We start from the raw sequence: 14,675 nt of genomic DNA, 5'->3' as shown, positions 1-14,675 counted from the left end.
CCCGCCCCGCTCAAATCGTCAGATTTTTTAAATATACACGGTTTTGCATGTACTTAACTTACCTTATCTTATCTGACGATTTCGAGTTTTTCTAAGGATAGATTTTTTTTCGCCCCCAACCCCCCCTTAACGAACTCCCCTGCATTAAGAGCCAATATGGTAGAGGTACATTATCAGGGTACAAGGTTTCTCCCCATGTAATAATCTGACGCGCTCGAGTAACTGCAAAAATCCCCGCTTGGGCTCCCCTACCATTATATATGATATAATGATGAAAATTGAACTAACCTTTAGCAAATGGTTTATAGCAGTGATTTTCAATGTTTTTGACCAAATTATTTTAAAATTATTCTTGGTACCACCTAACTGAAGTACCTATGGAGCATAGTAAACTACATAATTAACTGCAAATAGCTGGATTTTGCCTGTGATTTTGTGTTTTGTGTAGGGGAGGGAAGGGTAAAGTGAAATAGTGGGGTAAAGCGAAATAGCTCGTTTTCAAATTCTTCCGCAAACGGAGCGATCACTGTTAACAATCCAATTAATGTTTAGAAATAGTACGTGCTTATCGACCATTTTGTAACGGTCGCCTGTCGATGTTATTGAAAATATCACTATTTATACATTTTTGGGCGACTATTTGTAAAATCTGCAGGTGGGTGTAATTGATAATTCTTTTATCTTATTTAACTAAACATATCTTTGAAAGCAACACACAAAAGCAATCATACTTAACTATCTTTTATATTTTAAATTATAGATTGCTAGGTTAGGGTTAAAAATTTCTACTGGACAAGTTTGCTTTTAAATCCATTTGCGGCAATGTGAAATGTTAATAGATGGGGCAAAGTGAAATATGGTTTCACTTTGCCCCACATGTAATTATACTTGATTGCCACCATTAAAAAAGAATATCTGTATTTCCAGGTGTAGAATGCGAAATTATAAACGAAAAACGACCCAACAACAATAATAGTCTGTGGAGCCAATGACATCTGAAATCAGGTATATTTTGCCAAAATCAAGCTGCTATGCAACACGATAAATTTATGTTGCTACGTTAAATCGGAGGATTAAATCCGGAAAAAAATGAAGAAGCGCCTATTAAGTAAGAAGGGCAGATTTCAAACCGTACTCTAGACTATTTCACTTTACCCAACCATGAGGGGCAAAGTGAAAAAAAGACAATGTCTGACAAATCCACGCATAACAAAAAACTTACCGACTTACTTGATTTATATTTCGACATAATGATCTTAAACTTTAATGTAATAATAGGTATATGTTTTTTTAAAAAAATTCATTTCGAAAATTGTAAAATTTATTTAGTTTCAAAGTTTGGCTATTTTACTTTACCCGACTGTCCCCTACCACCCCAAATAAATGATATGTACCACCCTACCACCGAGTACCACCAGTGGTACCTACATGTACCACAGCACTGATTGAGAACCCCTGGCACAGCATACGGGGGTATGCTGTGACCCCTGGTCAGTTTTTGTGTACACAAATACGTAAACGTAACGCATCTTTTTGACATATACGCTTGCGCATTAATGGTTGAACTCCCGTATCGCGATACGTATTACCTAAGATTACGGGCTGGTACGTTAGGTTCATACGCATCCCTATCGAGCCGAAAGTCACCGAATGCACACGAGAATCTTGCCCGATTACCTACCAAATGAACATTTCATCAGCGTACTACCTGTTTATAAACATTTTAAGGTTATATTGGTTATTGGTTTAGTCTATTTGAGTAAAATTATTCTGTGTTTGTAATTGGAAATTGGAGCTTCATAATAGATTTAAAATTTTATTGTTTTTAAGTTGTCTATTAATAAAGCAAAACAAACAAATCTTGTATTAATTTAAGAAATACAGTGATCACCACAATAACCATACAATTTCATCATTCATTTATCTTTTTTTACATTTGTATATTAATTGTATATTGTGTGAACATTGTTTTATTTTTTTTTTAAATGTCAACGGAATTTAAAAATGACTACGATTTGCTTTACGTTACGTTAAGGCAGTTACAAAAACTACCTATTTTAACATTCATCCTCTACGACACGTTAGTTGCTTTACGTATACGGAGATGCGTACGTTACGTAGCAACAAAAACTCCCTAATATTTGCCCAGCCAGTTATTATATCTACATCCGGTATTAATAACTATATTATTTATATATCTATGGTATTTGCCTTTTAGATAATATTTATGTGCTGTGTGACTTGTGACTGCTTGTGACATGACATTGAGGTTAGATTTTAGATTAAAATAAAAATAAAGATTTTTGTGGTGTTGACGTTGTTGTTGTGGTTTGTGGTTTTCACTTTTTCACAGTTTATTTATTGTAAGTGCTGATTGATGAATATCTGAATATACAATAAATAATATACATTAAGTGGACAACATAAAGTTTAGGGCAACGGCCATTCAACAGCATGAATTTTGTGAACAGTGTTGCCATATCTGTTTATAATTTAGACATATGAATTTAGACCTTGTTTAAAATGTTTTTTTTTATAATTTAGATGTTTATTTCATAGGTTAGTTTATTCATTTAAGTTAGTTTCTTTTTATTACTATTTAGTATTTTAGATATTTTATTAGTTAGAGTTTAGAGTCTACAGTTTAAGTTAGTTTCTTTTTATTACTATTTAGTATTTTAGATATTTTAATAGTTAGAGTTTAGAGTCTACAGTTTAAGTTAGTTTCTTTTTATTACTATTTAGTATTTTAGATATTTTATTAGTTACAGTTTAGAAATCTTCACATTGTTTAATGTTTCTATTAACTATTGCCACTATTGATTTTTATATAATTTTAATGCTTTTATAGTCTGTTCGCTAAACTCAGACGCAACTGGCTACATATTTTAGTGGATAATTTTTTACTAAAATTGGCAAAATTACCGACTAAAATATCTAGAAAGTTGCGTCTGAGTTTAGCGAACAGACTATAATATATTTTCTGATTTATATATAACATTTGTTTTCGATTTTTAAATTATAAATGTTCTATTCAATTTTGAATTTTAGATGTTACAGTAAGAAATATTTTACAACATGGCAACACTGTTAGTGTTTTTAGATTACCTCAAATGTCAACTACAAATTGGTTATGTTTGGTTGCCCTAAACTTGATGTTGTCCCATTAAGTTATCATTCAACGGTTTAAGTTTAACGCTTAGAAGAATTGTTAAGCGTTATACTGTGACAAAGTTATTGCAATAAGTGAAAAGATGGAAGCAATAAAACAAGAAACCATTGAGGAGATCTGTGAAGTAAAAATAGAGAATAATGGATTGGATGATGCTCTTTTGGATAGCTTTAAATGTGAAATTAAGGAAGAAGATGATAGCTTTAAATGTGAAGTTAAGGAAGAATCCAATCTCGAAAGTACTGATGATATCTTTGATTGTTCAGCTGTGAAGGAATTTCCCATAAAGACTGAACTAGAACAAGATGGAAATAAACTGATCAGTTTTAAAGGAAAACGAAAAATCAAAGAGGGTAAGTAAATATATATGCATGCTTTTCCCATCTTTCCAACTAAACACCAGAAGTAACCTCAATATCATCAGAGCAACAGTTTTTTTAAATTGTTGTATGTGTCCACTGTCCACTCAAAGTCCCTGAACCATTTGACCATCAAGGGCGAAAACCTAAAGTATCTAGTACCTGTATTTAACCCTTGAGTAGAGGAGCGAAATAAAATTACACGAACACATGTGTGAGCCCTGTGTGTCTCACCAGAATGAGACACACAGGCCTCACCCAAATAAAAATGATTTAAATTTTTCGTTTACGGAAAAGGGTGAGGCACCAGTGGCGGCTGGTCAGAGGTGGCAATGGAGGCTTAGCCTACCCATAATTTTTTTACACACTCTACACTGTTTTGTTTATTTTAAATCATGAAAAACAACAAGCACTCTTACTATTATACAAAGTGTAAATTCCACACTATCACTATATAATTTTTTATTTCAACGGTAGAGCCATTTACAGTGAAATACAAAAAATAGTAAAAAGTACAGATTATGTACAATAAACATTAAAACAACAATGAATAAGAGAAAATTAAACAAAAAAATATTTACATTAAAACAGTACCTATATCAAATCACAAAAGGTAAGAAGATATCACATATTTAGAACACTCCTAAGTTACGTTTAAAAGATATTAATGGGTACGTTCAGACGACTACAGCAGCTGACTGTCAGCACAAAGCAGCTTAGTGGTTGTATCCAGTGCTAATAGGGAAAGCTTAGTAAACCTCTCAACAGCTGACTTCCAACAGTGTCATCTGACAGCGATAGCTGTTGCTTACTCAGCTGTCCAGCCGCTGTGGTTGTCCGAATGCACCCAATGTTTGGACAGAATGGATCCAGTAGCAGGTCATTGCTAAATCGGAGCATTCTCGACATGGGAAAATGACGAGCATAATCATTCCTATGAAAAGGGATATAAAAGATATATCCATACGCACAGAGCATTAGCATTGGAACGCATGATTGTGGTCTCAGTTTTCTCATTATTTATAGTCAGGACCCTAAAATGGGTTGTTCCATGTCCAATGGGTTGTACCTAAAGTGGGATGCATGTATGGGAGGCTAGCAGCCAGCTAGCCTCACTTGCTAATGCACCGGCAAGTGACTCCACGTGAGTTACTTGGGTTTTATTTATTTATTTATTAACATGATAACCCTAATAACAGTAAAATACAATACAGAAAAAGTTAAGGTTTTATAAATCCAATTAGGATTAAAAAAAAGGAAGAAAATTGCTCCATGGAAAGCCGAGAAAATACATTTTTTTAGTGTATACCGATTTTGAACTTTGAAATTCTATTTTTGTTAAGGTAATATTTAATTGGGATTTTGGTATTTTTGGTATTTTTCACGAGTAATACCAATCACTTTTATTATTATGTTATGAGTCTCTTGAAGATATGAAAATTTGTATGAACTTCCTCGCATATGCTGGTCAACTTTGAGCGGTTGTATCTCAGGAACCATTCATAGCAATTAAACTTTTTTTCTTTTAAAAAAAGCGTCCTGCAATGTCCATTCCAATACCGTTTTCTTGATTTAATTATTTTTAATCTATTAGTTGCCAAGATATTCTATTTGTTTATAGCCAAAACATTTTTTATAACTTTAAAACAGATTCTTCTGAGAAGCCGTCCTAATCATCCAATTTCAGTTCTGTAAAGTATGTTAGATAGCTATAGTCTGTGCTGTTTTTGTGACGGTATGTGTTGGTACGCCATGCTGGTACCTCTTGGGACAAAAAATAAAAGAAAACAACAAAATAATAGACAAATTCCTGAATTTTTCCTTGCTCCCAAATAGCTTTAAAACGCCCTTATTAAGGCTAAATGTAAAAAGTTTTCCCGGGGCGGACCCTCTTATGAACACTCCCCAGACCCCCGGAACATTGCGTACTGGAACCTACATTGTTACAAAAACAGCACTGGCTGTAGTACCTTTTTATACGAAAATCAATGTCTGGAAATATAATTTATACTAAAAAAGCTTTTATGTCACCAAGTTATTTAATTATTGATAGATAATTACTTACTTAAAATTTTATTTGTAAATAGTACATGTGACATATTATCAATTGAAGCGTATTGTAAAGTCGAGCTTGAATCCTTAGTTCCGGTTTTGAAGACATTACCATTTAAACGATTATGACTGAAAGTTTAGTAAAAATGACTCAAAATTAGTGAAATCAATTGACACAAAGTTACGTGAATAGTCCAAATATCGACTTCCGGTTCTACTTTCGGTCACTTTAGGTGAAAACCTAGGACTTACGAAGTGTAAGAATCTTTTAAGAATCTTTTCCAAAGTTTTGGAACTAAACGACTCATATATTTAATTATCTAACATATACAACTAATATATACTATAGTAAATATCATAATGTTACTTGTGAAACTGTGTTATTTATGTGTCAGCGTGTATTTTGTGTGTGCTGAATATTTTAGTGCATTTTTTTTTATAATTATAATAAAGTAATGACTTCAATGATGTTGCAAAGGTTTCCGTTGAATAAAATATATTTATTTGGTGACTATAACTTACCAGATGCTAGGTGGTTTAAGACGATTATGGAGTTCGAGTAGAGTGTCCTGGTACATCGAATGCAGTAGGACTTGCTCAACAATTTGGTTTTTTGCAACTGTATCAATTAAATGAAATACCCAATAGTAGGAATATATATTTGGATCTGTTGTTTACAAATGACAAAAATGTACAACTTAGTAAATCTAAGGATTTTATTTTTGCTGATAGTTTGCACCATTTTAGTTACGAATGTACTTTAAACCTATTTTCTAACAATCAATACTCTAGTACCTTATATCTACATGATTTTTACTATGATTTTAAGAATGCAAACTATTTTGGTCTTAATAATTTTTTAGCAAGTGTACAGTGGGAACAATGTTTCTCAAATAATATTAATGATTCAGTTAACAATTTTTATGAAATCTTGGCTATGGTAATTGCTCTTTTTGTACCTTTGAAAAAATATATATCTAGCAGTTTTCCTAAATGGTTTTCACCAGAATTGCGATACATAACATCTCAAAAGAGAAAAATGCATAAAACTTACAGTAAATCACAATTACATTCAGATTACCTAAGATTTTGTCAACTACGTACAGAATGCAAACGTGTCAGAGAAGTATGTTGGTCTCAGTATATATCTCATGTAAATAATGTGTTCAAAACTAATCCTAGGTACTTTTGGAAGTATGTGCGCGACCTAAAGTCTAATCACTCACTACCACACTCAATGCAGTATAATGAAGAGTTGGCAGAAAATGGCCAAGACATTGTGAACCTTTTTAAGGAATACTTTCAGACAGTCTACACTCATGGAGACCAAAATAGTTCTGTGAATAATTTAGTTTTACCTGTAAATTGTTCACAAAATATTGACTTTGCAGACATTTCTATACAAGAAATTTATAATAAAATTTTGCGTTTACCTAGTAAAACTACATTAGGTCCTGATGGAATACCCAATATTCTACTTAAAAGGTATATCTGTACTCTTACAAAACCATTGCATGTTTTATATAATTTGTCCCTAACAACATCTGTTTTTCCTGATTACTGGAAAAATAGTTATATATTATGCCTATTTACAAGAACGGAGATAAAAGCAATGTTGAGAACTATAGAAGTGTTTGCATACAGTCATCTATTCCCAAACTTTTTGACAGCTTGGTTTGTGGTCAGTTAAGTTGGTTATGTCGAAATTTAATAAATAAGAATCAGCATGGGTTTTTTTCGGGTCGATCTACTATTACCAATTTAGTTTTATATCAGAATAGATTAATAAATGCTATGGAAGACTTTAAACAAATTGATACAGTATATACAGACTTTTCTAAAGCTTTTGATCGAGTTGACCATAGCATTTTCCTTAAGAGGCTCATCGATATTGGTTTTGGCATAACCACAGTCACCTGGGTCAAGAGTTTTCTGTCTGGCCACCAGCAGAAGGTTAAGGTTGGATCCTTTCTGTCAAACTCTATTGCAGTTACATCGGGCGTTCCTCAGGGTGGGCACTGCTCACTGATTTTCTTTGATCTGTTTGTTAATTCTATTTTCGACTGCTTTGAAAACAGTGATGGTTTAGCTTTTGCTGACGATTTTAAAATATCAAAGATAATTTCTAGTCCTTTAGACCAACACCTTCTGCAGGAAGACCTGGATAGATTGACACATTGGTGTACAGTAAACAAACTCAACCTAAATGTCTCAAAATGCTGTTACATTAGTTTTTTCAAAGGTAATAAGAAGATCAATACTTCATATAAAAAAAATAATGAAGATCTGAAATATGTTTCAAAAGTTAAAGATTAGGAGTGATTTTTGACGAAAGTTTGAGTTTTGTTGAACACATTAATTACGCAACAGTTCAGTCTTCAAAAATGTTAGGATTTATTTTGAGACACTGTAGTAATTTTTCAGTTGACACTGTAAGAGGAGTTTATTGTTCTTTAGTGCGATCTAAACTTGAATATGGCTCTATAGTATGGTCTCCATACCATGCAGTTCATAATATGATTGTTGAAAAAATTCAACACAAATTTTTGAGGTTCTGTGCATTTAAATTAGGTGAAACTATTGTAGATCACGATTATTCATTAATAGAAAACAGTTTAAAACTTAATACACTAGAGAATAGACGTAATCAAGTAGGATTAGTATTTTTGTATAATTTAATAAATGGAAATTTAGATTGCTATGATCTATTACAGTGTATTAATGTTGATATACAAACTAGAAATCGAAGAGGTGATTTTATAACATTTTATATTCCTTTCCATCGCACAAGTTATGGCCAAAATTCACCTATAGATTGTTACTGTAAACTTATAAATGACAAACACATTGAAATTTTTGATATATCTCTGAGTATGTTTAAAAATAATTTAAATAGAGTATTTATTTAATTTTTTTTGTTAGTTCTAAGGTTACAAGTACTCTATTCTTACTATTCTTACTCTAATATTTGTTATCTAATTATAATGTTGTTAAAGTATTATGAGGACATATTTAGCTCGTAAACTTATTATTGTTAATTGTATAACTTTTAATGGGGTAATCCCATCAATAAATAAATAAATAAATAAATTAAAAAGAAAACGACTTAGTCCAGGCTGTATGCTCGCCCCCCGTCAGGTAAATTATTCCGATTCGTTTTTTGTACAAACTTTTAAAAAAATGGTCCTTATATAACAAATCCACAGGGTGCCGGGAGGTACCGCGGTCGGATAAAATTGTTCAAACATTTTTTTAAACAAATGCAAAATATCAACTTTTTCACTTCGGACATTTTCTTTAGATTCTTTGGGTCATTATGAGCAAAGAAGATCTCTTGTGATTTTTCTGTAAAACTGATTGTTGTCGAGTTTTACGCGATTTAAAATTTGAACAACGAGAAAATGGCCCTTTTTTACTCTTCAAAAATTATTATTATGAAAGTCAGAAAGTGGCCAAATCAAAGTTTAAAGCCCCCCTCTTCAAGATCCTGAAGAAATTTTTGTCATTATCTTATTACAAAGCTATTGGACTGCCGGAATGGTGCATCTCTTTCGCACTCACTATTCTACACGCTTAGCGCTCATTGTTAATAATGAAAAATAACAGCGTACTAATAAAATTATGATAAAAATTTCTTCGGGATCTTGTAGGGGGCTTTAAACTTTGATTTGGTCACTTTCTGACTTTCATTATAATAATTTTTAACCAAGTTATTAAGCCTTAAAAATGGCCATTTTCGCGTTTTTCAAATTTTAAATCGGTATAACTCGACAACAATCAATTTTATAGAAAATTTACAAGAGACCTTTTTTGCTCATAATGACCCAAATAATTAAAAAAATTTGTCTGAAGTGAAAAAATTGATATTTTGAATTTATTAAAAAAATATATTTAAACAATTTTCCGATCACGGTACCTCCTGGCACACTATGGACTTGTTATAAGGACCTCTTTTTGAGTAAGTTTATGCAAAAAAACGAATCGGAATAATTTACCTGAGGGGGGCGAGTATACAGGCTGGACTAACCAGGAAACAATTGGAATTGATGTTAGACCTCCTAAAAAACAACAAAATAATTGTGACTCGCAAAACAAAGCCAACATAGCCTAAAAAATGCTCAGACATGGCAGGAATTTGCTTTCGGGGTAAATACAATAGATGCTGGCCCTAACAAAGCAGGGGAACATGGAAACATGAAACATGTAAGAAAACTGTAATCTCTGTTACTGTCAAATTTACTAAATTCTTAATTTTTAGTTGTTGAATGAGTGGAGGATGAACATAAAAATAAAGAGTAGAAAAGAAATGTGCTGCTCGAATTGGTGCCACTGGAAGAGTGCCAAATACATAAAAACCTTTAACAAAAATTGGGGAGCAACTTTTGCAACTCATTTCAAAGATTCATCTTGAGGATCCACAGATTATGGATACATTCGGTTTTCAAGGTATAAATTTCATTGATGGTTGATGTATTATGTTCATTATAGTGTAAGATATTTTTCAGAAGAAAATGAAAATCAATATGGTCTGTCTTTATCAATTGCTAAGAGATTGTTTTGTTAGAAAGCTGAGTTACTTAGTTATTTTTTTTTAGATACATTTAATTTCCCAATGCAAGAGTGATCTGTATCAACTGCTATTCCAATTGTTAAGAGATTGTTTTATTAAAAAGCTGAGTTACTTTCTTCTTCTAGTGCAGACTCCACTAATGAAGGTTGGATATAACCATTGCAAATTCGTCTCTATCTTCTGATTTTTGTCGTCTACCAGGACCCCTTTTTCCTTTGATTTTATCCTTCATAATCAGCTGTAACAACTAGTACTTATTATTTCTAAGTATGTGCCCCAAATATGATGTTTTTCTCCTTTTAGCCCTTTCGCTGCGTCAAATAAATGCACACCACTTCTTCTGTACATCAGGTTTAACCCTCAACCCTTTCGCTGCGTCAAATAAATAATAGTAGTTTTTTTAAAACTAAACTCGATACTTGTTCAACCATTGTTTTTTGTACATGTATTAAAACCGATTATGATTTTCCTTCTGAATTTTTGCGAGACGAGCATGTGCGCTGTACGCACTTTTCAAGGAATTTCTTTTAAAAATGCGGATACGCACTTGTACGCTTTAATACAAATTTGTGTATTTAGTAAATTAAATACATTTTTTTTGATCCAAACTAAAATTTTATTCATAAAAACAGGAATATAAAAATGTGCATATATACAACGTATAAAAGTGCATATACAAAATATTAATGTTTTGGTAATGTTCTGAACAGAGGCCAGGTTTTTCGGGACATTCTTGATAATGATAAACAATATCTTTACGTATCTTATTTTTATTGCATGTCAGACATTTTTTTGCAAGAGTTCTATTCATCTCGAATCGGACAACTTTTCTCTTTCGGAAAATTTTACCCTTAAAAATTTGTCGCATAATATTACCAATTAATTTTAAATATTGTTATCAAACACTCCTGCAAAAATCAGCTGTGACGGTATAAATTTTATGAATTTATGATGCGTGCGCCCACTTGTGGGGGCGCACTATGGAGTCATAAATGATGATTTTTTTCAGGATTGCTTGATCAAAATACTTACAATTTAGTGGTAATATTGGCTGACAAATTTTCAAGGGTATCCAGTTGTCGGACGTACCATATTTTAGAAACCTCTATACCAAACCTAACTACGTGAGCCACTAAGCCGCGACGCCATCTATGAATAGAAGTTACCTTTAAGAAAATGCGGACAAAGTTTTCTTGATCTCCTGAAACTGTGTCATCTTTAAATATATACGGAAATCACAATACAGAGTGGGCCAAATAAAAGGAGCCACCCCGATATTTGGCAGTATTTCTTAGATTTTAAGAAAATAAAAAAACAGGTAACTTTTTGATCTAAGGGGGACACATTTTTACGGTACAAACATCTGTCATTTCCCTCCCTTCCACTTCCCCCACCCCTTATTTTTAAATAGGGAGTAGGGGTCGTGTGCTAGATCATTTGAAAGGTTATTCAATTCTCTATTCAGTAATATCAAGATTGACATAAAAATTTATACAGGGCGTCCAAGAAAAATTATTTTAAATTAAATTAATTGACACAAAAAGAAGAATGTATGTAATTTATTTAACTCAGAATACATTCTACTGCTGATAAAAAACAGAAAAAAATATTTATCTGATAAATAAACACTGTTTGTTACTTAAATTCAATATTCAACCTAGCAAGAGGCAGATGGGTGAAAGCTTGATCATTAAAATTAAGCAAAAAGCAGTGTCTATTTATCAAAAAACATTTTTCTGTTTTCTGTCAGCAGTAAAATGTGTTCTGAGTTAAATAAATTACATACATTCTTCTTTTTGTGTCAATTAATTCAGTTCAAAATAATTTTTCTTGGACACCCTCGTTCAACCAAGTCGATGTTGATATTACTGAATAGAGAATTGAATAACCTTTCAAATGAGCTAGCACACGACCCCTATTCCCTATTTAAAAATAAGGGGTGGGGGAAGTGGAAGGGAGGGAAATGACAAATGACAGATGTTTGTACCGTAAAAATGTGTCCCCCTTAGATCAAAAAGTGACCTGTTTTTTTATTTTCTTAAAATCTAAGAAATACTGCCAAATATCTGGGTGGCTCCTTTTATTTGGCCCACTCTGTATATATGGAAATCACCTCATTTGATTTTCAAGAGCATCGATGTAAACCTCCTGGATGGCATCGCGCTAAACATCCACCGCGACTTACCTGCTCTGTTCTCTTCCATTCACTACAATGTGTTTGTTTTACATGGATATCGACCGCGACCTCCACCTTCACCGCGACCCACTTGTTCTGTTCTTACCCTTATGCAGCGAAAGGGTTAATGGTGATCAGAAGTTCTCTGTCTCTTCGCATTCTGTTTAACACCATTTCGTTCGTAAAATGATCGGTCCATGACATCTTCAAAATTCTCCTAAAAAGCCACATCTCAAAAGCTTCCAGCTTTCTCTTAAATCAACTTTAATAGTCCAAACTTCGGCACCATAAAGAAGAATAGAGTGGATATAACATTTTACCATCCGATATCGGATATGCAGATTCAGTCTTTGGTTACTTATAAATTTCCTCATCTTCAAAAAGGCTGCTCTTGATTGCTCTATTCTTGATCGAATTTCTGATTTCGGATTCAGATCTTCCGTAATTCAGACTCCCAAGTATTTCATTTTGTCCACTTGTTCAATATCTTCATTTTTTATGGGAATTCTTGCTATGACTTTACCCCTCCTACTGATGACTATGGTTTTCGTTTTCTTTATGTTTATTGTTAAACCAAACTGTTCCCTAGTATCACAAATTGAGTTTAGTAGCGTCTGTAGGTCATTCTCAGTTTCAGCGATAAGGACTGTATCATTGGCACAACGACTTATTTATAAAGTAAATTATCAATCGAAGTAGCACAGAAACGACAATAAATGTCGTTCCCGTACCACTAGATTGACAACAGGTGGAATACTTTCTTTGGTTACACCTCCTGAGATTTTCAAAATTTATAAATCAAACAGAATGCCGAGGAAATTAAGATGAGAGAATTTTAAATAATTCACAACTCATCTGCTCAGCGTGGTAAAAGCCCCAACAAGAAAGATTCCTTAATACTCCTACAAAAGAGTAAATTAATTAAAAATGTATAAACATTTTCAATTTCTTTGCAACACGAAAATGCAGCAGCTGCATAATACTCTGGTTAAATCGGAGAGTGCAGGAAGAGTATATACCGGTTTCAGAGGTCTTAATCGGAGAGAAGAGGATATGGGACTACTGATGAGGGGGAAAAGACCTCCGAAACCGGTATAGACTCTTCCTGCACTCTCCGATTTAACCAGAGTATTATGCAGCTGCTGCATTTTCGTGTTGCAAAGAAATTGAAAATGTTTATACATTTTTAATTCATTTACTCTTTTGTAGAAGTATTAAGGAATCTTTCTTGTTGGAGCTTTTACCACGCTGAGCAGATGAGTTGTGAATTATTTAAAATTCTTTCATCTTAATTTCCTCGGCATCCTGTTTGATTTATAAATTTTGAAAATCTCAGGAGGTGTAACCAAAGAAAGTATTCCACCTGTTGTTAATCTGGTGATACGGAAACGACATTTATTGTCGTTTTCTGTGCTACTTAAATTGATAACTTGGTTTGTTTTTCGGTAGATGGCTCTAGTTTCTCCGTGACATTTCTTTCTTTGCAATTCGGAAGGGCCCAAAGTATGATGCGTGGAGAAATCGGAGAGAAGAGGATATGGGACTACTGATGAGGGGGAAAAGACCTCCGAAGCCGGTATAGACTCTTCTTGCACTCTCCGATTTAACCAGAGTATTATGCAGCTGCTGCATTTTCGTGTTGCAAAGGAATTGAACATGTTTATACATTTTTCACTTATTTATACTTTCACCATTTATCTTGATCCCTTCTGTACAGTTTTCAAGTGCTTGTGTAAATAACTCTTCGAAGTGTTTATTAAATAGTAATGGTAAAAGTACACAGCCCTGTCTCACTCCTCTACTTATCTGTTGCACATCTGTGCTATTTCCATCTAATAACTGCCTGTTGGTTCCAATAGAGATTTCTGACTATGTTAATATCATTTTTGTCAAGTCTTTTTCGCTTTAGACATTCCATGAGAATACTATGTTTAACTTTGTCGAAAACTTTCTCATAGTCTATAAATGTGACAAAAAGATCTTTTTGTTGATCTAGACATTTTTGGATAAGAGTTGTGAAAATATACAGATCTTCTACTGTTCTGAAGCCATTACGAAAGCCAACCTGTCTATTACTCATATCTTCTTTACACTTTCTGAGTTACTTTACATATATTTTTTAGATACATGCAACTTCCCACTACAAACTGTAATGGAGCTCCAAAGTAAAAGAGCAAGTGCTATTGTAGATTACCAACCAAAATATGTACTACGAAAAATTATTTGTAGAAGGCTAAAGACTAACTATTTATTTTGATTGCAGATGTATATCCAGTTGAGTTAGGCCAGCTGCATACTATTGAATTGGAAGAAATTGCAGAAGCAGGTATAAACAAATATTTTATT

General features: G+C 33.0%; 1 protein-coding gene across 3 annotated transcripts in view; it reads left to right on the top strand.

Moving 5' to 3' along the window:
* The first annotated feature begins 2,276 nt into the window (after positions 1 to 2,276).
* The window catches only part of LOC126880406 (zinc finger protein 226-like), a 28,545-nt gene continuing 16,146 nt past the window's right edge, over positions 2,277 to 14,675 (top strand). Inside the window, exons 1-3 of one of the 3 annotated variants that reach the window (XM_050644246.1) lie at positions 3,309 to 3,525; positions 9,842 to 10,029; positions 14,593 to 14,655. In XM_050644246.1, coding sequence (XP_050500203.1) covers positions 10,008 to 10,029; positions 14,593 to 14,655 — 85 coding nt within the window. In that variant the 5' untranslated portion in view covers positions 3,309 to 3,525; positions 9,842 to 10,007. Of the gene's footprint in view, positions 3,526 to 9,841; positions 10,030 to 14,592; positions 14,656 to 14,675 lie in introns of all 3 variants that reach the window. The other 2 variants (XM_050644244.1, XM_050644245.1) reach the window with 2 other exon arrangements.

Source organism: Diabrotica virgifera, chromosome 2, assembly GCF_917563875.1.
Source record: "Diabrotica virgifera virgifera chromosome 2, PGI_DIABVI_V3a".
In the NCBI taxonomy this organism is placed as follows: Eukaryota; Metazoa; Arthropoda; class Insecta; order Coleoptera; family Chrysomelidae; genus Diabrotica; species Diabrotica virgifera.
Note: the sequence above shows the minus strand (reverse complement) of the source record. Positions and strands in the feature narration are given on the sequence as shown.